This window comes from Tympanuchus pallidicinctus, unplaced genomic scaffold, assembly GCF_026119805.1.
Source record: "Tympanuchus pallidicinctus isolate F22 unplaced genomic scaffold, pur_lepc_1.0 scaffold19, whole genome shotgun sequence".
In the NCBI taxonomy this organism is placed as follows: domain Eukaryota; kingdom Metazoa; phylum Chordata; class Aves; order Galliformes; family Phasianidae; genus Tympanuchus; species Tympanuchus pallidicinctus.
Window position 1 is genome coordinate 11,080,764 of NW_026294710.1, and position 25,093 is coordinate 11,105,856.

Below are 25,093 nucleotides of genomic sequence, written 5' to 3' on the forward strand. Positions count from 1 at the left end.
CCTGATGCAACTGACGCTACACTGACTTACACAGATATCCTGGTTCCTCTCTGTATGCTTTCATGTGTGCAGGCAGAATAATAATTGCACATTACAGCCATGAGCCCTTCCATCCTCTCCTCTACATGTGGTAAAGGGAGGTCTCATGGGATATAAGAGCAGCAGAGCCTGCATGAGCTGGACATTGACCTGCTGCTGCACCAGAAGAATCTCTCCTTTTCTCATTACTGCAAGTAATCTTGCTGGCCCCATCAAATTGCTTACCTTGCCTAAGGATAGCAGCAGTCCTGGTCTTCAGTACCCATAATTAGAAAACCAAGCCCAAAGACAAGCAGGACATTGAATGTTATTTGTGTACTTTGAACAAAAGAATTCAGGAAGCACCCTACCTGTGCTGTAGGGAGCAGGACATTCACTCTGTCAAAGCACGGCTCCTCCAACCCTGCAAATGCTGGACATGGGAACCCCATCAACAGCACTGCACTGAAGAAATGCAGCCACAAAACTTGTGTTTCCGAGACTCCTGTCTGGGTGATGCTGCATGCTATAGCTTGTCTCTGTCTGGGCAGACGTATCTTCTTCATTTTTAACACCAGTTTTGCAATATAAGATTTACTTCAGAGGCTGGTCCAAGGTTTTAGTAAACCCTCTGCTCACAGTTACACAGAGCTTTCTAGCTCTATCTCCATAGGGATGTTGCACTTTCTTGTCTTATCTCTGTTTATAGTAAAAATTATTTTTTTCACTTTCTTCCCTGATAGTGAAATCATCTTTTTTACTACACTTTCCTTAAACCCTGAGTCACTCCACCTCAATAAAGTATTTATCTGGAGAGCTGTTACAAGCAGATCAAAGATCTAGCTGAAACATTACACTGCAGCAAAAACAGAGTGAGGGGGGAGAAATTGTAAGAAATGAAATACTCAAGTTATTTATAACCCAATGCCAGCCAGCTGCCCTGGAGGTTATTTGACCCAACTGAACACTTGAGGGTGAAAAGAGCAATGTTTTGTTAGCTCCAAAAAGTCAGTGTGCTTGATAAATAATTTAAATGGGGAGTGAGATGTTAATCTGCATCAGACCCATATTGACCTGGAAGAATTCTACTGAAATCTGCAGCATTGTAATGAATCCACTGTGGTTCAACTGAATCAGACATCACTCTCTTTATCTTTCAAAACAGATGAGACAGTTCTCATTTATTTCTCACTGGATGGCTGCCATTATCAGAAGCAAGCAAGATGACCTCATGCCAGACAAGAAATTACATTTGAAGTAGTGCCACGTACCTACCTGATGGGCATGTCCTTGTGTATGGGAATTGATGCAGTAATTCCTATAATATGCATAGATTCCTATAATATACTGGAAATGACATACGAAAAGGCCATTGGAAATGGTAAATTTGAACAAAAGCCCCTAAAGCTGCTATCCACATGGAAAGAAGATTAAAATGGTGCAGAAGTGTTCAGGGTGGAGAACGACTCCTCCAAAGGTGCTCAGAGCTGGCCCTCTGCTCCTCTTCCCTGAGGGACTCTGTAGGCTCTGTACAAGAGGCCTGACAGCCCTTCATTAACTTCTTGCCTTCCTCAGCACTTTCCTTAAAAGAAAATCAAACTGCTCTGATAAAAGCATTTGAAGGCGAGCAGACAGCACTGTGCATGTTGAGGTGCTGTCAGGCTGCTCCAGAGAGAGAAATAACTCTCTTAAAATGTACAGTGTGCTAATTACCTTGGAAAAGGTACAAGAGCACAAGTTAGGGCTGCGATGATTTATACATGCTTGTGGCAGCAAAACATAGGAGCAAAGTGCTGAGCAACACAGAGCTGGAGGCGGTAGCACTGCCGGGGCAGAGCCAAGCCATACATGCCCCAGCAAGAGCCCTCTCAGAGCCTTCCACCTTCTCTACACACTTCCAGCTCATCCCAAGCTCCTCCAAGCTCTTCCCAAACTTCCGTAAGTCTGGTCTGTGAATCTACATGTTTGGTTATCTACCTCTGGGATGTCCCCACAGCTTTCAGAAGAGGTCTTTCAGAAGGTGCTGATCCCCTTATCTCTGTCATGATGAGTCCTATAATCACCCTTTGTGTTTCACTGCCAGACTTCCATCTCTTCAGTGATGAATGGAGAGAGCTTGAGAAGGGTAGTCACTATTCCTAATTGTGGACAGGGACATCCCTGTCTGAGAGCAAGCTGAGCATAGGGAGGGGTCCTGGCTCTGGTGAGGACGAGGGGACAAACATTGCACAAAGAGGGACCCAAGGGTATTTCTCCAGGAGACAAACCATTGAGGACATGGAAGAAAGAAGCCAGCTACTTAAGACTGAGGAGATGGCACGTGAGAGGAAAACACATGGGTATTCTGCCAGAATTATGGGGTGGGAGCCAAAATATAGGATGCCTTGCTGTCCTTTTCTTTAACACCAGAGTTTGGGAAGACACAGAAGTTTTAGCATAACTTAGAGCCAGCTCTGGCTTTGCAGCAAAGGATGGGAAAACCCCAGTAAATTAGCTTAATGTGCATTTATGGCTGGAAGAAGTTTTGCTGGACTTCCAACAACTGGGCCACCTTCCAAAGCTTATAATAAATCTGGTTTAATTCTGACAGAATCAAAATCCCACCAAATTCATTTCCATCTGCTGGGACATTTCTGTGTGAAAAAAAATGCCCTCGCTATCAGAGGTTCTGCTGCATTTCTTTAGATATACAAAGATATAAAAATAACCCCTCTGTCTCCAATGTGAAAGAACTCTGCATTGTCCTGGGGGAGTTTCAGTCAGCTATTACTTGCCATTATTTCCTTGTAGATTCACCGAATGAAAGCATTTTTTAAAAATAATTATTTAGTAACTATATCACACCAGCAACAGATTTTCCCTTAACCTCCTATTCCCAGTCTTGTCTTTAAAAAGAATGGGATGTAAAGAAGAGAAACAAAGGTGGATACACAAAAGAAAGACACTGCCAAAAGCCATCTCAAGAAGCCATAGTAGAGCACAATAGGAATGCCAGACACACCTTCTCAACAAGCAGAGCAAGCACATCCATGCAAGCTTCCATTGCATACTGTGGATGATACTGAAGGCTAAATAACCCACTTGCATGGTCAGTGTACAATCTGCAACACTAGAAGCATGGGGTTAGCTTTACAAGCAATTTTTTAGTGAGATCAGAGCAAAGACCTCAGTAAATGTTCAAAGATCTGAGATATATGGTTTGGAAAGTCACCCAAGTGCTGCTTTTATGGTTAAACACATGTATTTCTTACTTTGAGAATAAATCTTCATGCTGGCCAATGGTAATGCCCTCATGAAACTGTGGACAAGGACATATTACTATGGGGAGTAAAAAATAAATTAAGAACCAAGCAATGAAGAGAAATAATTTGAGGCTATTTTCCCAGTCTTTGAATGTAGTATCCTGAGCAATCCAACGTACCCATGTATGTTTTCCCTCCACTTATTCTCGTTCTAGTACCAAACAATTAAGTTATCACTCACTTTCCCAATGAGACTCTCAATCTTTTCCCAGTGCATGACTTCAGTAAAAACTTTTTCTGAAATATCATACTGTGTACCAGTATGGCCATGGCTAATTCTCTTATTCAGACACCTCAAACATGGATGTATACACATCTAATTGAAAATGAAAAGCAACAAAGCAGCAAAAAAGTCCAAGAAAGGGTATGACCCAAGATTTCTCTCCACATATCCTTCCTTTATAAACAATATTAGCCAACTGGTAATTCACTTGTCCTATCAATGAACAGAGTGAGAAGAAAATCCAAGCCAAAACGCATTCATCCTAGTGCAGAAGAGATAGTATGTGTTGAGTATGAACAGTTAACGGCTGAGGCAAAGCATTCTGTGGCCCCATGCTCTTTTCCAGCTTTGGAACATGTTTTTCTACTATTTCTTTGCATCAACTAACTTAACTTAATCTATATCAGGCATGCATGCAATCACTTTAGCTTCCCAGACTTTAGAAATTTTCACGTGACTCACACAGGTCCAAAATCCAGCTACAGGGAGTCCAGAGAGGTCTCCCACTCTTCTTATCTATTATATTTTGAAACTGAACAAATATCAAAGCTATCTTGTGATATATAAAAAGCTGAACTCAACAAGGAGGTTGTTTCAAACTGAGAAATATTGCAACTGGAATAACAGGAAATTTCAAGCTGCTAAAATTAGTTCTTGTGAATAATGACTTCTCATGCAAAACAGGTCTTGATAAAAACTCTGCTGGTGCAGCCTCTACAATCTGGATGTCATTAATGAGAAGCATTAGAAACTGGCACTGAAACAAAGGTATTCTTTCCTAAGACATCTTTCACCTTGTCTATTACAGAAACAAATAGCTGTCAAAAGCGTCGGTGCCCCAGAAAGAGTTTGTTCTTCCAGTATCATAAACTGAAGGCTTTCAATGTGATTCTGGGCTTGTGTCTGGAGGCACTCAAGCCACTTATGGTAATAATAGCTCAAAACATCTTTAATATATGCTTGGCTTCCGTGTTGGATTTCCCCGTCTTCTTAAACGACAACAGTTTGTTCAGAGGGGCTGTGAGAGTCATGGGAGAGGTGTGGAGATGATGCAAAGTGATATGCTTGGATTGCCCTATGCATAAATACATCTCCACCTGGTTTGGTGGTGCAGCACTTGCAAGGTGACTAACCTAGATATTAAACCTCTCCCACCACTGTGGTGTCAGACACTCAAGAAGGGGTACTTCCTTCTTTGTTAGGGAAGAACCTCTATCTTTTTCTATATTCAGTGCTCCTCTGAAATTCACTTTCCAACAAGGGCACCTCATGGCTGTTTCTACAAGAAAAGGGAGATTCAGTTCAAGATTAGGACAGGTAAGTGTGCACTGGGTTCCTAAGCTCCCCTTACAGTCACCAGAGATGATGACAATGAAGAATAATGCAAATGCACTATTAAAGCAGATGAAATTGTTCCATGAAGGCGGAGGGCTGGGGATGGGTAAGGGAATGATTCAGTGCCCTAACAACAAGCATCTGGTGCTATCCCACATGGTCCACTCTATCCCGCTTGGCCTCCATCTGCCACTCCAGAAGAAAAATCTCAGCACTGTGATACATTTGTCAAATCCATGTGGCTGTCCTGGAGCCACCCCAGTGTGGCTCTAAATGCATATTTTAGGCAACTGAACATCACCTTCTCATGAAGTGACTGTTTGCATCAACACAGTCTGGGTTGTGCCCAACTGTAGAGTCCAGCATGAGAGAAGAAGCTCTGGAACACCCATGTCACTGAAGCACAGGAAACACCTGTGTCTGGCTAGCAGTACTGCACAGGGCTGAGGGGATTGGATCAGTGGCAGTCACAGCTTGAGTCCAAGTGGGATTCCGTGGATGTCTCAGATTATCACTAAGCATCTATGTGAAGATAGCTGACATGGATTCTGGAGTGCTGCTGATTCTCCAGGAGCTAGAAGCGGTAACTTGCAAGCAGAAACATTCCAGGAATTAGTTTGATCTCAGACCTAATTCCACTCAAGCAGTCTGAGTTACAGACTGTGAACATATTACTGCACTCCTATGGCAGGCAACACATCATTGCCATTAATTTCGACTGTACATAATACAAATCAGGACCTCATTACATGAAGCACTGAAACCCTGAAAAGGTTTCTTTGTCCTGCAAACAGGAATTCACAGGGATTCATTCTTACTGAGCTGATTTAAGCCCTCAGGGCTGAGAATTCCCTGTAAAGCAAATGCAAAATTGTCTGAAAAGACCAACATGTGTTGATTTTGAAAACAGAGCAAGAAATGACTAAAGTGGACCTGATAAAAAGAGCAGCCTCACATGATTTATGGAAAAGATTAAAACCTTTCCCTTACTGAAGATGTTTTCTTTAGCAGGGCTGAAGTTTGCTTAGTGCTGTCTCATTCCACAGCAAAACATATTAAAAGCAGCAAATGAAATCACATCAGGTCTGCCAGTAGCAAAAATCTTTGGTCCATGAACTATAGTTGAATGGGACTGAAAGGAAGGACTTGGAGGAAAGAAGAGACAAATTTATCCCCAGGGAACTAGTCCCCCCGTTCTACAGGCTGTCAGATGGACACATATTTTCACAGTGAATATATGACGTTCAACTGAACCTGGGCACTAGTCAGGCCTGGAAGTGAGGCAGAGTAGAATACTGTTCACTGTTTTCCACCTGCATCCTCCTCTCTCTACATTTTGAAGCTGGTACTCAGCAAAGAACTATGAAAGCAAAAGGAACAACTCTATCTGACTGTCCACTAAGGGCTAGCAAGGATGAAAAATACCAAGAAAATATCTGGGTCTCCCATTTTCAGATTTGCTTGTGCAGGATGGCTAGTTTGGGTGAACACACTCCACCCTCATCTAAAAGAGCATTAGGAAGTGATGTATGAAGCAGTCTCTGAGGTATTTTGGCATGTCTGGCCCCTTCCTTGCTGATGCCTGGCTGCTTCCTTGCCCCTGTTGGGTTTTGACAAAAAGTCAGTGTCAGCACTGTTGATTTTTGCTTTGTTATGTAACAGTTTTTTGAACCCATCTGCTGATTGTTGCTCGAGGTCAAATCCATCCCCCTGCAAAGTTTTGTACTCAAGTAGTTTTCAAATATTCACGTAGAATGGCAAAGCAGCCATAAGGCTAATGTTTGTAGGCAGGGCTTTACTTTAAATAGAAGTACATACAAGCAAATAAACAAAATGTTCTCATACTATTTTATATATAAAAGCTATTTTGTTTAAGACTAAATGAAATTGTAAAGAACGAACATTGCACAGAGTGGATAACAGTGCAAAGAGGTGTGTCCTGACACAATTGCACCTAATACATCAAAAAGTTACTCGTGTTGACAGGCCATGAAATGTCTGTACAAGGAGAAAGGAAACAAAACAGGAATGCTTTAATGCTGCTCTCTCCTTGAAGTAGTTTTTTTTTTTTTTTTTTTCCTTCAGCTTTGTATAACTCTGACAGTTGTAAAAAAATTTAAATGCAAAAATAAAAAAATAAGAAAGGAAAGCATGACAATTCTGGTATGAGCAGGACAGGAATGGAATAAGCTCATCTTCTCCTATGAGACCAGAAGTTTAGAGATGCTGGAGGTGTTAAAGAAAATGATCCACCATTTTCAGTAGAAATCTCATTTTATATTGAGCTTTGGTGAAAATAATTCACTATAGTATGTAAAAAATTCTCGTTCCTTTGACTACCTCCTCAAGGAAAGAAGTGCCATTGGTATTTCATTGAGGTCCTTTCCAATCCAAGCCATTCTGTGATTCTATGACACTTCAGGATACACCTATAGGCATGATGCTATGCCCTCTGGACTTGATCAAACTTGCTTCTGGTCAAAGCTAACCTGAGCAGATGAGGGAATAGCTTCACTAACACCATGGTCTGAAGAAGTCCATACTACTGTACAACATGTAATTCAGTCAGGAGCAGGGATTTTCACTTTTTGAAGGGTTCTGGATCACTTACTATTGTTTCTGCCCATTTTTTAGCCTTTATGTAACTAGAAGGTATCCAAAGTCCATTTTATCTTGGCTCACAAGCATCAGAGATGAATTTTCTTGGAGCATACAAATATGGTGGAAGAATATATTGCAGGTTCAAAAGCTGCGTGTGATCAAAAACCCAGTGGGTACTCACAGGATGTATGCGATGACCCCGATGGACCAGCAGTCCACAGCTTTGCTGTAGGGTTTCTGGGCCAACACTTCAGGAGCTGAAATAAAAAAGCCAAACAAGCACAAGTTACAAGACCAACCACTGGAATGTTGTTAAGTAGGAGTTGACAGTGCTCCCTGAAACCTTAAGTTCTTTGTCACCTACGTTCAACCCTCACCTTTAAAAAATTCTGATGTTTTTGAAGCTCTCTCTCCTTAAAAAGAAGTAGGACTCCTGAAGGGGAATAAATTCCCTATTTTCTGCCGTCAAAAAAAGAAAGAAAAACGAAGACAGAAAAACACATAAAAATTAAAGTGCAGCAAGGCCATCAGCTGCCTCCCAGAGGAAGTTTAGGACATTTGAGGCTGAGCTTTGGAGCAGTGACTTTTCACCCTGGCAGCTCCACTGTCTTACTCTGCCAAATGAGGGACTTCAAGAAACAACTTAGAAAGTATGAAGTGTCAGGGAAGTGATAAGCTAGGTCTGCAGGAGAGGAAGGAGAGCTGCCACCATGCCACCACCTGCTGACTCATGAAGCCTCCTGGGTGTAAAAGTAAGTGGGGATCATTTGTCCTCCTGCCTCTTAGAGTAAGAAACATAAAGCAGCAGAAACTGGACGCAAAGAAATGGAGCTCCCTCTGTTTCTGTACTGCTTTCCACTACCGTAGCTTGAACTTCGCTAGAAGTGACAGTATGGCTATTTACTGGAACTCTTTGTGAGTCTGCTTTCCTCTCTTAAACCACTGGAAGCTGAAAAGATACTTTTTAATTTTTATTTGGGTTCCTGAACTATTACTCTTTCCCTGTTTGGACCTTTCAGTTGAAAATGCATAAAGCCAATTTTTAAAAACCCATGACTCTAATCTTTCTCATGTAAAGAAGCTTTAGCGTGTTCAAAGCATTTTCAAAGCAAAATGTCCACAATAATGTAACAAATCACCATTTGTTGGTGATTGGCATTCCTAAAGCAGACTCACCACACGGGATCTTCAAAAGCACAGTATTTCCTCTGAATACTCTAGAGTTCAAATGCTCAAAAAAAAAAAAAAAAAAAAAAAAAAAGACACCATACAAAACAAAACAAAAAAATACCCTTAAAGCAGCAGAGGCTAAATACCAGCAAAAATAATTCTTTGGTATTACACCTTACTGTGCTAGGAGTCTTACCAGCCACAAATTAGTTATTTATAGAACAAAGAAGAAAACTTTGAAGAACATAAATATATTAAAGCTCAAGCCTCACACTTACTTGCTGTATAAGCTTTTGGTGTATTGGGAGGAACTCTTCTAAGAGCAGTCTTCCTAAAGTAGACAAGTCAATAAAACTAAGGTCAAAAATGCCAGGAAGGAATGGAGCAGGAGGCATTAATGAGAAACTGAAAAGTCTTTCTGGTGCTTGGGCATGGGAGCTTAAAGAAGAGACTAAAAGGAAGACAGTGCACAAAGCAGATGAGAGAGGGCATCCAGGTTGTATTTCCAAAAGTAGCAGAAGAATGGGTCAAGTCACTGGGTAGACATTTGCAGTAAGGAAAAAAATCTAAGGGAACATAAGTCAAGGTATAGCTGGTAGGGGGATTATGAAAGCTTTTGAGGATGGGTTTGCCTTAGTCTGCAGCACGAGGTGAAGGTAACCCAAATCTTTGAGTCATCATTCAAACTGGAACTCCTGCATGAAGAAGAAATTGTCCAAGGAGGTTGGGATGCCCCATCCCTGGAGGCATCCAAGGCCAGGCTGGATGTGGCTCTGGGCAGCCTGGTCTGGTGGTTGGTGACCCTGCACACAGCAGGGGGTTGGAACTGGATGATCATTGTGGTCCTTTTCAACCCAGGCCTTCTATGATTCCATGTTTCTTTCTATTTACATGTTGTTCACCGTCATTCAATGCTGCCATGTGTGAATACTACAATACCTATCTACTGGCATGCCAAAAGATATTTCTCTCCACTCTGCACCTACCATGAAGCTCTCCTGACCTGGCAACATGTGTTTTGCAGAAACCTGCATTCCAAATCCTGAGAAGTCCCTGACTCCCTCCAGGACACTGAAATAACTGCTGTAGCCTATCAGCACAAAGGACGAAATGTTCTTAGTACAAAAGGAGATGAAGCTGTGCAACAATAAGTTTTGTAGGACTCAGTTTTCCTTTTTGTCCCATCTCTTGTGACTGAGTTTTGTGAGAAAGCGTGATGAAGAGGGATGTTTGTTTTCCCCTGTGCATTGGTGGTTAAATGTCTCCCATTTCTAAATTTTCAAAATTCTATTCACATATCTCTTCTTCCTTTGATTGTCAGTTCCAGTTTGCACCATTTTCAAGATTGGTAAACATTATACACTGCATATTCCCCAAAGGAAATATTATGCAAATTGCTCCTGAACACCACAGATACAAGTGAGGTCCTGACATTATACAGATATGCCACATTAACATAATAGAAAACAAATCTGAGATGAGGGGATGTGAACTAAATAAAGATTCTCTTTCTTAAACATCAAAGCTGTGCTGGAGTATTTCTTTCTGCTTTACAGGAGAGCAAAAACATTGATAACAGGCAATTGATGCTATGGACAGTGGCTGTGAAGCAGGTAAAGACACTGCAGGATCAAGCCAAATCAAATATGAATCTATCACCTCACCTTTGGTAAACTTTAATGAAGGAAGGCAGGAGCTTTAAAATAACTATTTTATGGCCAAAAGGCTGCTTTTGTGTTTTGCTCTAAAAAGCAAACAAGCAATGAAAGCATAAGCTAAGCATCATCTGTCTGTGATACACAAAAAAAGAGGGTGATATTTAATGAGCTGAAAAACAAGTCAGAGGAACCCTTAGAAATGACAACAGATCAATGCCTGAGAAAGCAGGAAACAATGCAAAAGAAAAACAAGAGCTGACAGTGTTAAAGGATCAACACAGTTGACTGAAGAAGCAAAACAGCAGCAAGGAGAATGGAAAAGTCAAAACTCCCATTTCTGGTGCCAGGAAAAGAAGTCTGAGCAGAAAGAAAAAGGTATTCAGATCTCTCTTTCTGAACCTTGTAGCCAAAGCAATCGGAAGGACAAGAAAACCAGTCCTCAGTGAGTTATACCTTTCTTTGGATAATGAAGACACTTCACTTCCAGGCCAGATAATCTGCTGACTTACAGATAGGGTGCTTATTTGTTTTTTCAGTAAGATAAAAATTGAAGGGCTTATTTCAAATGAAGGGTTTAAGAAAGAGTTCAGAATACAAAGATTTGGAAACCTTTCAGAGCACAGTGCCACTACCCCCAGTGGGCGCAGCTCCCGATAAGCTCCCTAAAAATGCAGCTGCTGGATGCCAAACCCAGCAATTCATGTTCTTGCAAAGAGCTCAGCTGATGAGGATTGCTCTGGTAGTTTAAGCCCGTTGAAGTCATGAGGGTGCCTGCCCTTCATTCCAGTCTCATACTGAAAAGTGGTTCTCCTTCACTCTCATGATGTTACTACTCCCACCAGATTTTGCTGTCTCACAGGAACTCAGTCTAATGCTATTTTCTGTGGTTTATATGCCTTCCCATGTATGCACGCCTTCCCATGCAAGCCAGAAGGAATGATGCATTTGATCAAAGGGTGATGGTTCTGATGACTTCCCATAGGACTGACAAGTCAGGAGGATGCTGTAAATGTGGGAGGAATAAAAACATCTAAATACAGTTAAAACAATCAGGGACCTACTTACACTGGGCAGGGAAACAACTCAGCTGTCCCAGCAAACTAGCCTTGCAAAACCCAGGACTAGTTGTTCAGCTAGTAACTACTCAGGGCCATGTGGACAGGTTTCTTAAGGAAAGATGGGGAAATGTGAAAGAACTGTGCTGGTGCAAGATGCTCATGAATTCAGAATGAAAGGTTAGTAATGGGCAGGGTTTGTAAGAGACACCAAAGGGAAATGCTGTTAGACCTGTTGCTTAGGAGTCTTGACAATACCACCTCAAGAGAAGGACAGAAAGGAACTCCACACCACTGAGTAGATGCTTGGTTGCTCTAAGAATCTCCCTAAAGATGGTGCAAGAGCAGTGTGATCTCTGTTGCCATCATAAAAAATGTCTTCTTCACAGAGCAAACAGGCTGAGACACACAAAGCAGCTTCATCACAAGCCAGAAGCCTGTCTTTTCCACTGACTCCTGGGATGAAAACCACTTGTTTCCCTCTCTCATACAGTCCTCCAGTGTTTTGATTGTTCTGGTTGGCCAAGACTTTGCAGTTTAGTACTGTTTTGTAAGAACAGCAGTGTTTTGGTGTAGCCCCACTAGTTTCTTTTGGTCCACTTGTCCCCATGTCATGTTTCTGAGTCAGATGTAAGTAACCATCATGGGATGTAACACAGCTACATCCACAACTTAGCAGAGTCCACTTCCTGGAGTTGAGTGACTGCACTGTCACCAGCCTGTGCTTTAATCAGAGTAATTCCCATGCTTTATTTTTACTTTATTACTCATGTTACTGCCTAAACAACTCCTGGGGTTGCTTTTTGTTAATAAGGATATTCCAAAGGCTTATTGACTATTTTCAAGCATTTTGCTCAAAGGATACCAAGTTAAGTCAAAAGTAAACGTGGAAATCTATTGTTTATTTAAGTGCTTCAGTCTTGCACAGGGCTAAGAGAAACACATGGCTTTGATAAGATCTGGCTTTCTATTGGATTTCTGGCAGAGCTGAAAGGTGTGAGATGACCTTTTCTAAAGCCACTACAGAGAATAAAAGCAGTAAGTGATGTGAGTTGTTCAGAGATCAGTCACAGAACCAGGGTCTAGCCCAATCCTTCAGACAGGGAAATACAACAAAATTTTTCTTGAAGTTGCTTTGGGCTCCAAACAAGAATTTTAAATCTCAGTACGATTAAGATATTAGCCAGCCACAAACACAGTTAATAATTCATTGTCTCTGCAAATGGAGATCAGATTGCTGAGACAGACTTTCCAGCATATTTTTCAAACTTTCCAGTTTTTGTAAGCATCTTGTGAGTCTAAGTCCCATCTGCAGAAGTAACCAAAGCTTTTGAGAGATCAAATCTCACAGAAAGTCAATCAGCAAGACCTAGTTTCCAAGCAGCCAAAATCTCTTCAGAGGAATTTGTTGAGTGACTGGAGAGTCACTCACTGAGTGCCCAACTTGACACACCTCAACGACAACTCATTTCCATGCAGTTTTGAACACCTCCTCCATCAAAACCAAGCTTTTATAAACGGTCTCCAAGCAGTCCACATCTGTGATGTTTAAATCAACATATCACTAATGGCTTATACAGATCTTGCCTATAATCCCATAAATCATTCAAAGAATGTGGAAAACACTACTTCTTCTCTAGTCTAGAAGATGGGTGGGACCATGCATTTGGGGCCCATGCAAACCAATCCACACACCTAATTTACAAAGAGTTAAATCGCACAAGCCAACTTATTTTACCTCATTTATGTTGTTATCTGGAAGTTGGGTATCTAGTCCTAGCTCATCACCTGAACTTTCTTTAAGAAAATGAGAGGAGATAAGAGTGGAAAGCTGATAAGAAAATGGAAGATCATTTCATTAGAAAAGGATGTATTATCAGACCTTCTTATCTACTATAAGTAAACGTTCAGATTTGTATCTTAATAGAAGTACCTCCAGCTAAATGTAATTGGGTGAAAATATTCTGACAGTCATCTTTTCAGCACAGGACCAAAATCTTTGACAAGACTCCTGAAATAATAAGGTCTCTGAAATGTTGACAGTAATTTAATCTGTAAAGCAGAGCCTTTAAAGCCAAGCCAATGTGCTCATGCGTTACTAGCTATGCACAATTTAGACATCCACCAATTCAATAAGTAACAATTTGCTTTTCAGAAAGAAAGCTGATATTTCTGAAGAAGCTAAATTATAACTTTACCTTCCTCTATTTGCTGAACTTCTAAACCACATAAACAGGAATTTGGTGTCTCATCATTCTTTAGAGCTAAAATTAAAAAAGATTGATTAACTAAAAAATTGAATCATAGAGAGATGAAAGTATATATTATTTGTGGAAATTAGGCAGAAATGGTATGAGGCCTTGCATATTTGCAAATATGAGGGACAGCAAACCTGAGTTAAGATCAAGTCTGGTACAAAGTCAGAAGCTTGTGGAGCACTTTGCAGAATGGGATCCGACTGGATCCATTTCAGGAGATGAAGTATAAAGAGTAGTAGACATTAAAGATTTCTTAATTGAGTCCTGGTGCCTCTGGCATGTAATATTTGCCTATTTTTTCCCAGAAATATAAAAGCAAAGTTAAACTGACAAGAAGTATTAATTTCTCATTAAATCTTACAAAATGGAATGTTCTATTTATCTTTAAAGAAAACTGTCAGAAATGAAGTTGTAAGCCGAGAATCCTTGAGCGTTATTTCAAAGCTGATTAAAATACCTGGAAGAAAAAACAAAAAGACTTGGTATAAAGGTGTGGAGGTTGATTGTATTCATGTTGTGCCAGTAGAGGGAAGATCTGTTGCATTAACTGAGGGCACTGGAGTGAGACTGAAAGGCATGAAAGCTTTTAGGTGCACACAAATTGAACAATATGTATGCAGAAGACATGTAATTGGGTGTAACACTAACAGAGGACCATTTGTCAGCGTTACTGCGAGGAATGGCAACAAAAACATGCACTGCCTGGAAAATGTTGTCTGGGCAGCCAATTATTTAAAAAAGAAACAACAAAAAAACAAACAGTAGCAATAATAGGAGCTCTGTCCTGTGGAAAAGGAAAAAGGAATAGAACAAATATTTAAAGAGGTTTTTTTTGTGTGAAAGGTGAAAAACTCCTGTCAGCACTTCTGAAATAAGTGGCCACTTCTTCAACCACAATGAGTAAATCCTGTGTTCAGTAAGGTAATAAAGGACCTGAAGGCACTTCTGTAGCTATCAGTATCCAGATCATGAGCAATGAGAGCTCCAAAACATCTGTCCAAGTACAACAATTGATAGGATGCCTTCCAGAGAGACCTAGTCAGGCTTGAACAGTGGGTCCAAGAGAATCTTGCAGAATCATAGAATTGTTAAGGTTGGAAAAGACCTCTGTGATCATAAATCCAACCATCAATCCATCCTCACCATGCCCACTGAGCCATGTCCCTCCTCAGAGATTTCCTTTCCAGGTAGGGAATGAATAGAGAAGTCCCATGTGTGAGCCCTGCAGACCAGACTAAGAATTAAGACAATGCTGAGGCTTAATCCTCAGGTAATGCCGTGTCTTAATGCACGTGCTTAGAATCCATGTGCTCTGATGCTCATTGCAAAGCAGCACTTCCTCCTGTCAAATAATGTAGAAGTTAATCCTGGATTTAAATGCTGCTTGGCAACCGTGGAGCTATGCAATTTACGTTATGAGGTGCAACATACCCAAGTGCAAGGCTCTTGCAGATTGGTGACAGTAACCCCCACTATCAATACAAGCCAGGGGACAAAAGTATTGAGCACAGTCCTGCTGAAAGAGACTTGGGGGTAATGATGGATGACAAGTGGGACATGAACCAGCAACGTGTCCCAACAGTCCGGAAAACCAATTGCATCCTGGGCTGCATCAAAAGCGTGGCCAGAAGGTTGAGAGGAGATTCTGCCTTTCTGCACTGTGCTGGAGACCTCATTTGAAGTACTGCATCCAGATGCGGCATTCTCAGTACAGGAGAGATGTGGACCTGTTGGAGCGCTCCCAGAGGAGGGCCACAAAATGATCCAGAAGATGGGACACCTCTCTTATGAGGACAAGCTGAGAGAGCTGGGGCCGTTCAGCCTGGAGAAGGGAAGGCTCCAGGGAGACCTGAGAGCAGCCTTTCATATCTAAAACAGGGCTATAAGAAGGAAGGGGACAGAAAGAAGATTTTAGCAGGGTTTGTTCTGATAGGACAAGGAGAAATATTTTCAAAGTAAAAGAGGGGAGATTTAGATTGGACATAAGGAGGATGTTTTTTACGATAAGGATAGTGAGGCACTTACATAGGTTGCCCAGAGAAGTGGTGGATGCCCTGTCCCTGGACACATTCAAGGTCAAATTGGATGGGTCTCTGAGCAACCTGATCTAGCTGTAGGTGTACTTGTTCATTGCAGGGAAGTTGGACTAGATGACCTTTAAGGGTTCCTTCCAACTCAAAGGGTTCTATGATGATTCTATGACAATTCATGTTGCACATGCTTCAAGAGCTTCCTTTCCAAAATAGCACGTTTTCTTAAATGGATGAAAAGCCACACGAGATCATATAGTGCCACAGCAGGGTTGCACTCCTTCATTTTTATCAGCACTTCAACAAACTTAACATTCAACTTACATGTATCTTGCAGACATATTTTAGTCAGTGCCCATTTGAGAGCAAAATAAAAATTGTTAATTAAAGACAGAAGAGCTGATAGTAAAAATTATGAAAATTGCTGTCTAAGCTCAGATCTTGCTAAGGCTTTAGAAAAAGATTTCCAGTTTGGAGTGATTACACAAGACAGTTATTCTGGCTGTATGAAAGGCATCTTGACTCATGCATCTATGATCTGATGTCATCTCGATGGGAGAAGAAAGTCATCACTTCTTTCTTTTTCCTGATGTTATCAAAATGAAGTGTGCCCGTGTATCATGAAGATAATGCCTGGAAAAAGGTATTCCTGGGACAAATCCAGATCACATAACCTTGTAATCTGTTTAGGTTCTTATATCAGGATATCATCTGAGGTGAGATGGCAGCTGCAAAGCAAAAGAAGCCTCTCTGTGACTGGTAGAAAACAATGTCTGTCCTACAAGACAGAAAGTCTATCTTGGAAAAGACACTGTCATTTTAGTTTCATGGATTTAACCACAAGTTAACCCCAGACATTAATTTTGCCTCTCATCTGCCTTGCAAGAATGGCTTGCTGGATGTCCCATTGCACAAAGTAAACATTTCAAAAAGTGTTTTCTCACAGATCCTGTCATCATCTGCCATATTTTGCTCATATTCTGTTGCTTTAACTTTTTTAGAAGGATACTGGTAAATGCATTTCTAATCAGTAATCTGATACAATCACTACAGCATGGACAAAATATTGAGGAATATATGATATGATTGAGGAATATATGATATGATGGTAACAATTTGCTACTACCTAGGAAGGGCAGGGATCTAAAGAGTTTTTAAATACTTAAACAAGTCAGTAACTTAATGTAATTGAAATACAGGACTAGTGAACTTTTCTGAATATACTTAGCTCTTTCATTTCACTGTCTTCTGTCAGAGGATTCCAGGAAACACTATTCTTTACATTAAAGTAATATGCTACATTATGTAAAGTGTCTTGGTATTCTAGGTGCTTGCATTTGAGTATATTTTTTGCATGCTTCTAATTTAGCTACAGGCAGAGGATTTGACAAAAATCCTTTTGCAGAGAAATATAATCATGAAAGCTAATCCCACAGACCCTGAGCTGGATTGCAGGATTGTGATCCAAGGGAGAAGAGCACACAGGACACAACATCAGCAACTTCTGAAATCTCTAGATCTCACAAATACCTGCAAAAGCTCCTGTGCACTATGTAGTGGAACTAGAAAATGAATTATTCCCTTTCTCATATCCTTTTTCACCATGTTTCTGTATTGTAGTTGAGAGGAGTGAAATAACAGTATAACCAAACCACTTACCAACATAGCCAGGAGTTCCGCAGGCTGTGGACATCACATCTCCTTTACCCTCCATCTTAGACAATCCAAAATCACTGATCATGATTTTTGACTCTTCATCCTGGCTGTAGTAAAGCAAGTTCTCGGGCTAGAAAGAAGAACAAGCAAAGTTGAATGTGTCAGCCTAATAACAGGATTGGTCGTTGCTTATATTTAATACAATTCTTTGTTATACCATGCACTAACATCATTTTGTTCCCCTAAATCTTAAAGAGTTGCTCTTACAACCTGTATGGAGAACATCTTCAGACTCCTCCATGGTGGCAACTGGAAGAAGCTGACACCTTGAGCTTTGAGTAACTTACCTGCAGTCGTGAATTTCTCGTTGGCACCTCAAATATGAACTAAGCTTCATCTTTTATTTGGGAGGCATGTCCAATATACCATTGTTTCCAAGAGATAAAACAAGTATTCATTTGAAAGCAGGTAAATATGTTAAATCCAGGTAGCATAACCTTATTATTATTGTTTTTTAAAAAGTGCTAGTCATAGTTATACATCATTAAGTTTAAAAAAAAAAAAAAAAAAAAAAAAAAAAAGAAAGAAAGAAAGAAAGAAAAAGGAAAACAGTAGGCATTAGGGAATTTTTATATCTTCTCCATTGGGAATCAACCATTGCAACAGAGAAAATGACTTTAAAATCAACAGAATTATTCAGTGATGTTTTAGCTACAAAATGCTGCAGAACTGAGCACAGCAACTTCTTTATTCTGAAAGAAAACAGGAGTTGTTCCACAAAGCCCTGAACCTTCACAACAAAGTCAGCAGGTTGGAATGTTCAACCAGTTCCCAGATGCCAATCTGCAAATCCTCCATCTATAAATTGTGAATACCCTACAGAAAAGCTCTTGCTATTTGCTGTGAAGAGTCTCTTCCCATGCATGGTATTTGGCTTTGCAAAAAGGTCCAGTACCTGCTAGAACCCTGACAACCCAGCAACAACAATTTACCATTGCACCACATGGACTGTGAGGTCTTCATCTATAAGAGTGATGGATATCCAGTGTGGGCTTCTTCCTTAGAAACTAGTACAAATGCCTACCCACATGCAACACATTTTGTCTATCAGGCTGTTATGTGCTTCAGATGTGGGTTTCCAGGAAATGATGAGAAGCAGATGGGACCACGCAACATCATTAAATTCCCTGGGACACTTCCAAGCTTGGATGTGTAAGGAGAAGCAATTGTACTGCAGCAGCTCTGGTATCTGTCCTCCTTTCTTCTTCACCATAAACTCCTATTCTGGGGAAAGAGATGGATGAAGAAAAAATGGAAGCTGACATTACCTTCCCATACTCTGGGGTTCCTGCTCAATCTCAAATGGACATTAAAGTGCTTTGTGTCTGCCTGGTTCCAGCATAATATCACATAGTAATGCCTTCATCATGGGACATGATAACCACAAAGGATTTACAAACTAAGGGAAAGCTGTAACTGTAGCTGTGAATCAACTGGAACTGAGGCAAAAAAGGACAATTCTGTTAATTGAAATAAAAATAATATAGCATTCATAGAATGGTTTAGATTGGAAGGAACATTTAAGACCATCTAATTCCAATCCCCTGCTATAGGCAAGGACATCTCTCTCTAGATTAGGTTGCTCAAAGCGCCATCCAGCCTAGCCTTGAATGCTTCCAGAGAGGGGGCATCCACAACCTCACTGGTTCCAGTGTCTCACCACCCTCACAGTAAAGAATTTATTCCTAGTATCTAGTCTAAATCTACTCTCTTCCAGTTTAAAGTCATTTCTCCTTGTCCTCTCACTAGCTGCCCTTTTAAAAAGTCCCTCTTCAGCATTCCTGTAGGCCCCCTTCAGGTACCACAAGGCCGTTACAAGGTCCCCCTGGAGCCTTCTCTTCTCCAGGCTGAAGAATCTCAACTCTCTCAGCCTGTCCTCATAGGAGAGGTGCTCCAGCCCTCTGATCATCTTCGTGGCCCTCCTCTGGACCCACTCCAACAGCTTGATATCCTTCTTGTGTTGGGGACCCCACAATTAGATGCAATACTTCAGGTGGGTTCTCACCAGAGCAGAGTGGAGGGATAGAATCACCTCCTTCAACCTACTGGTCAATTTGTCATGATGCAACCTAAGATACAGTTGATCTTCTGGGCTGCCACCACACATTGCTAGCTCATGTTGAATCTTTAATTAACTGACACCCCCAAATCCTTCTCGTTTGGGCTGCTCTCAAATCATTCTCCACCCAATCTGTAACTGTGCTTGGGATTGCCCTGGGTAGAGGACCTCACACTTGGCCCTGTTGAACTTCACAACGTTGGCATGGACCCACCCCTCAAGCCTCTCCAGGTCCATCTGGATGTCATCCTTTCCCTCTAAGGAATCAACTTTACCACTCAGCTTCATATCATCTGCAAACTTGCTGTGGATGAAAGTGATCCCACTGTCCTTGTCACCTACAAAGATGCTAACATCAGCCCCAGCATCAATCCCTGAGGAATGCTGCTCATCATCACTTGGAAACTGAGCCATTGACTTTAATTTCCTGTGTGCAACCATCCAGCCCATTCCTTATCCAGAGAATGGTCCATGCGTCAAATCCATTTTTCTCCAATTTGGCAACCAGGAAGTCAGCAGTGACTCAGCAGTGTCAAATACTTTGCACAAGTCCAAGTAGCTGGCGTCAGTTGCTCTTCCTCTATCCACTGACACTGTAATTCTAGCATAAAAAGCCACCAAGTTTGTCAAGTATGACTTGCCATTGGTGAAGCCATATTGGTTAACACCAATTACCTCATCTTTATTTTTCATTTGCCTTAGTAGGGCTTTCAGGAGGATCTACTCCATGATCTTGCTAGGCACAGAAGTGAGTCTGACTGGCCTGCTGTTTCCTGGATCTTTTTTCCCCTTCTTGAAAATGGGGCTTATGTTTTTACTTTTCCAGTCAGTAGGAACTTCACCAAACTGCCATGACCTTTCAAATATGACAGCCAGAGGCTTGGCAACTTCATCTGCCAGTTCTCTCAGAATGGATGGATCTCATTGGACCCTGTGGCTTATGCACCTTCATGTTCTTCAGTTGGTCTGAAACCTGATCTTCACATACAGTGGGCAGATCTTCCTTCTCCCAGTTCTTACCTTCACTTTCTGCAGCTTGGGCAGTCTGGCTGTAGCCTTTGCTGGTGAAGAGTGAGGCAAAGAAGTCACTGAGCACCTCAGCTTTCTCCATATCCCTCATGACCAGGTCTGCAGTTTTCTTCCAGAGTGGTCTTATGTCTTTCTTGGCCTTCCTTTTATCACTGATATACACATAGAATATCTTCCTTTTCCCCTACATGTCCCTGGCTAGATTTAATTGTACCTGGGCTTTCGCTCTCCTAACCTGATCCCTGGTTGCTTGGATAACTTCTCTCCTCTCAGGTAACCCATTCCTGCTTCCACTCTCTATAGACTTTCTTTTCTTGCTTAGGTAAGTCTAGGAGTTCCTTGTTGATCCATAGAGGCCTCCTGACATTCTTGCCCACCTTCCTTTTTCTCGAGGTGCACTGCTTGGGGAAGGTGGTCCTTGAATACTGACCAGCTTTCTTGAGCCCCTCTTCCCTCCAGAGTTTTCTCCCATGTCACCCTGCCAAGCAGTTCCCTGAGGAGTTAAGAGTCTTCTCTCTTGAAGTCCAGAGTAGCAAACTTGCTGCACATCCTCTTTGACATCCTAAGTGTCTTGAACTCCACCATTTCTTGGTCACTGCAGCCAAGGCTGCCCTTGAACTTCATGTTACTCACCAGCCCCTCCTCAATGGTGAGGACAAAGTCCAGCATAGCACTTTTTTTGTGGGTTCCTGTACCACTTGGAAGAGGAAGTTGTAGCATTAATGTTTTTATCATGATACCTCTTAAGTCCAGTGCTTTAGGTGGCCTTTATAATGCCTTTCTGACTGTCCTGCAGCCCTTTTCCAAACTTATGCCATCCCTTGAGCCCTCAACTCCACATTTTTTTCTTAATGTCCTTCCTGGTGCCTACAGGTAGTTGAAACCTTATCAATTTCAAAATGCTGGCAGCCATTCCAGATTGCAGAACTAAACAGGAAAAACATGTTTCTGATACTGATCAGCTGCTGTTGAGGCAGAGTTGGAATTAAGAGAAATACAATTGTTTTCTAACGATTTCTACTTACTCATCTCAGATCCCTCATTTATTGATGTTTAGCAAGGCCAATAAATCTACCCATTTAAAACTTAAACCTGCTTAAAACTTATTTAAAGCAATTCCACTTTTTATAAAGTGAGATGGTTAATTCAAGAATCACAGAATCACAGAATCACCCGGGTTGAAAGGGACCTCAAGGATCATGTAGTTCCAACCCCCCTGCCTAGCAGGGCCACCAAACGTACACATTCAGATCAGGTTGCCCAGGACCCCGTCCAACCTGGCCTTGAACACGTCCAAGGACGGGGCATCCACAACCTCCCTGGGCAGCCCGTTCCAGGGCCTAACTACTCTCCTTGTGAAGAACTTCCCCCTAACATCCAACCTAAATCTTCCCTCCCTCAACTTGGCTCCATTTCCCCTAGTCCTGTTATTGTCAGCTCTTTTGAAGAGTTTACTCCCCTCCTGGGTGTAGGTTCCCTTCAGGTACTGATAGGCTGCAATGAGGTCACCCCGCAGCCTTCTCTTCTCCAGGCTGAACAAGCCCAACTCCCTCAGCCTGTCCTCATAGGGGAGGTGCTCCAGCCCCCTGATCATCTTAGTCGCCCTCCTCTGGACCCTTTCCAAAATCTCAATGTCTTTCTTGTACTGAGGACTCCACACCTGGACATAGTACTCCAGATGGGGCCTCACAAGAGCCGAGCAGAGAGGGACAATCACCTCCCTGTCCCTGCTGACCACCCCTCTCCTGATGGAGCCCAGGATCCCATTTGCCTTTCGAGCTGCCAGAGCGCACTGCTGGCTCATGTTCAGTCTCTCGTCCATCAGGACCCCGAGGTCCTTCTCTGCCGAGCTGCTCTCAAGGCCCACTCCTCCCAGCCTGTATGGGTGCCTGGGGTTCTTCCGGCCCAAATGCAAAACCTTGCACGTTGCCGTGTTGAACCTCATTAGGTTCACCCGAGCCCAGCCCTCCAGCCTGTCGAGGTCCCTCTGAAAGCATTAACAAGAAGCATTAACAAGACGGCTCTGTATCAAACAGAGCTGCTCTCTCCTTTCACTCCTTTTGCCAATCCTCGATTTCATTGGATTTCATCTGCTTCCATCTCTTGTTAATTTCTGCTGTGTTATTGATATTAGAAACTTGGAGCACAGATCTGCTTTTCCTGACTACAGCAAGTACTATTTTGGTATCTAAATAACACATAATTGCAATAAATAATTGTTACAGATATTTCAAGGGTTGTATTTTTATAGAGTGGATTCTTTCCCAGAGTTTCATTTAGGGGATCACAATTTGAAACTTGCACTTGATGATTTGAAACCAAAAAAAGCCTTATTATATTCCTATTTTAGCCATCATGGTATGTTTGTGCTAATAGATGTGTCACAGCAGGTGTTCCTCATATACAATATTTTAGGAGTCATTTTAACAACAGATAAGCTACTGACAAACTCTTGCAAACAAAAATACAGAAAAAGAGCTGGTCTTTGCCCCAAAATACTGCTGAAGAAAGATATTCGTTTGATTTAAATTCATCGTATCCTTCAATAAATTACTGAAGCAATTTGTAGATCAATATACTTTCTAATTACTATATGTCATGTTTTATTATGGGAACATTTTATGGGAACAGCCCTCACACAGCAAAAAGATTCACACTGGGAGTAGATAATGCATTAAATTTAAAATTGCATTCAAAATTAAAACTATATACATACATGTTTGTGGCTCCTGACTCCTCTGATGCTCATTCAGTCCTTATATATAATTTGACCTATTTTGCCAAAATCCAATATACGTGAGGACAGCTCAATGCTACAGCATCAACTTAAAGCCACTCCTGTTTCTGGCATCCTTCCAAAAACTAAACCAAAAATGTTGTCACCAATTTTTTAGTTTAATTTTTAGCTTTTTGACTTTTTTTTTTCCAAGTGTCTCCTACTGATTTATGATTTAAGATGACTAAAGACAGAATGGTTTAGCTGTATATAAAATCCAGGCCTTTCTGCTTATCCTAATGACATTTTAAATTATGAAAACAATTCAGAAATAATGCTTACTTGTTTTCACTGTAATTGTTGTGGTGTGTTGGTTTCGTTGGTTTTTTTTTTGTTGTTGTTGTTTTGGTGTTTGTTTAAACCAGAAAAGCTGAGGGCTTCTGATATAATAACGTGGTGCAGTTGAAAGGATGACTATCTTAAAATCACACTGGCACACAATGTTCCTTAGAAGAATTCTTGCTGTGAAAAAGATCTCCAGAAACACTGGACTAAATAGCAGGATGGGAAATCATTCAACTCTCCCAAACAGTTTATTTCTATTAATAATTTTTAAGTAAGAGCAAATACAGCACAGCAAACCTTCAAGATAATGTGCAACAGTAAGCACTTACATCCCAGCTGAGTTTTTTATTTTTTAATGTAATGTTCTAGACTTTAATGAATGACTTCCCAAATCATACGTGCAAAACACCTGTTGACTCTAACAGCATTGTCTGCAAGAGTTCTTATTAAAATCAATTACATTTGAAGGATACATAACCCTCAGAGCATCCTTCTTATGGTAAATCCTTACAGAAACATCCATCCCCAGGGGAGGCTGGACTTGTGTGCATTACACTTGCATAATTACACAACCTTCATTAACTGACTGGAAGACTAGGTCAAGTTGTAGTCATACCTTGAGGTCCCTGTGGACAATGCCCATTCGGTGCAGGTAGTAGACAGCATCCAGGACCTGTCGGATCAGGGTGCTGGCATCCTTCTCAGTGTAGAACCCCTTCTCAACAATACGGTCAAAAAGCTCTCCCCCAGACACCCTGGAAAACATAATGGCGTGTAGAAGCATGAGATGTTCTTTGTAACGTGCTTTATATCCCTCTCAAGAATGGTCATGGGCATGCAGCAGCCACAGACAGTCCAAACACTAGAGCTCAGGAGGCTCTTCCAGTGTCACAACAAGGATTTGTTTCCTCAAAATCCAAGGGAGGGTTCCTACCCCAGAGACCAGAGCAGTACATATACCTAGAGTTGCCCCAGATGTAGCATCCAGCACTTGCTCTTGTTGGACTTCCTATGGCTGGCCATTACCCAGCCCTCTAATTTGTCAAGATCTCTCTGCAAGACCTATAGAATACATATATGTTCATTTATCAGCAGCCACAAATCCTTTGGTCAAATGAGTCTTACTTGAGCACAGCCTCTGCCTGGCACTGATAGCAGGCAGTTATTGATGAAGGAGCACAGATTATGAGCGCAATTAATCACCAAATGACATAGATGGGAAAAGTATTCCACTACTCAAAGAGGAAAGAAAATAAAACCTTGACATCCCACTATTTAATGTCTTCTATATTATGCTTTTTCTCTGCCGTGCTAGAAATAACACATTCTGAGCCCAATCTTAAATAAAGAATGGACACATTAAAATTCCCTAGAGGGATATTGGGGGAAACAAAAGAGGAAAGAAATGTCTGAGTAATTGCAATAATAAAACTGTCAGCAAAAAAACTGCCCTACTAGGGTAAATAAAATATTTCCATTTTAACAAGCAAAACCTATTAAAAATAAAATGAATGTGATGTGTTTTTTCAGCAAGTTGCACCACTTAGCATATCATAAATAGCACTGTAAAACTTTCTC

General features: G+C 41.3%; 1 protein-coding gene across 1 annotated transcript in view; it reads right to left on the minus strand.

Moving 5' to 3' along the window:
• The window catches only part of CAMK1D (calcium/calmodulin dependent protein kinase ID), a 219,280-nt gene that overhangs the window by 23,581 nt on the left and 170,606 nt on the right, over nt 1-25,093 (minus strand). Inside the window, exons 4-6 of the mRNA XM_052681242.1 lie at nt 24,132-24,270; nt 17,310-17,436; nt 7,661-7,736 (exon numbers count right to left, since the gene is read on the minus strand). Of these exons, the coding sequence (XP_052537202.1) occupies nt 7,661-7,736; nt 17,310-17,436; nt 24,132-24,270 (342 nt within the window). The remainder of the gene's footprint in view (nt 1-7,660; nt 7,737-17,309; nt 17,437-24,131; nt 24,271-25,093) is intronic.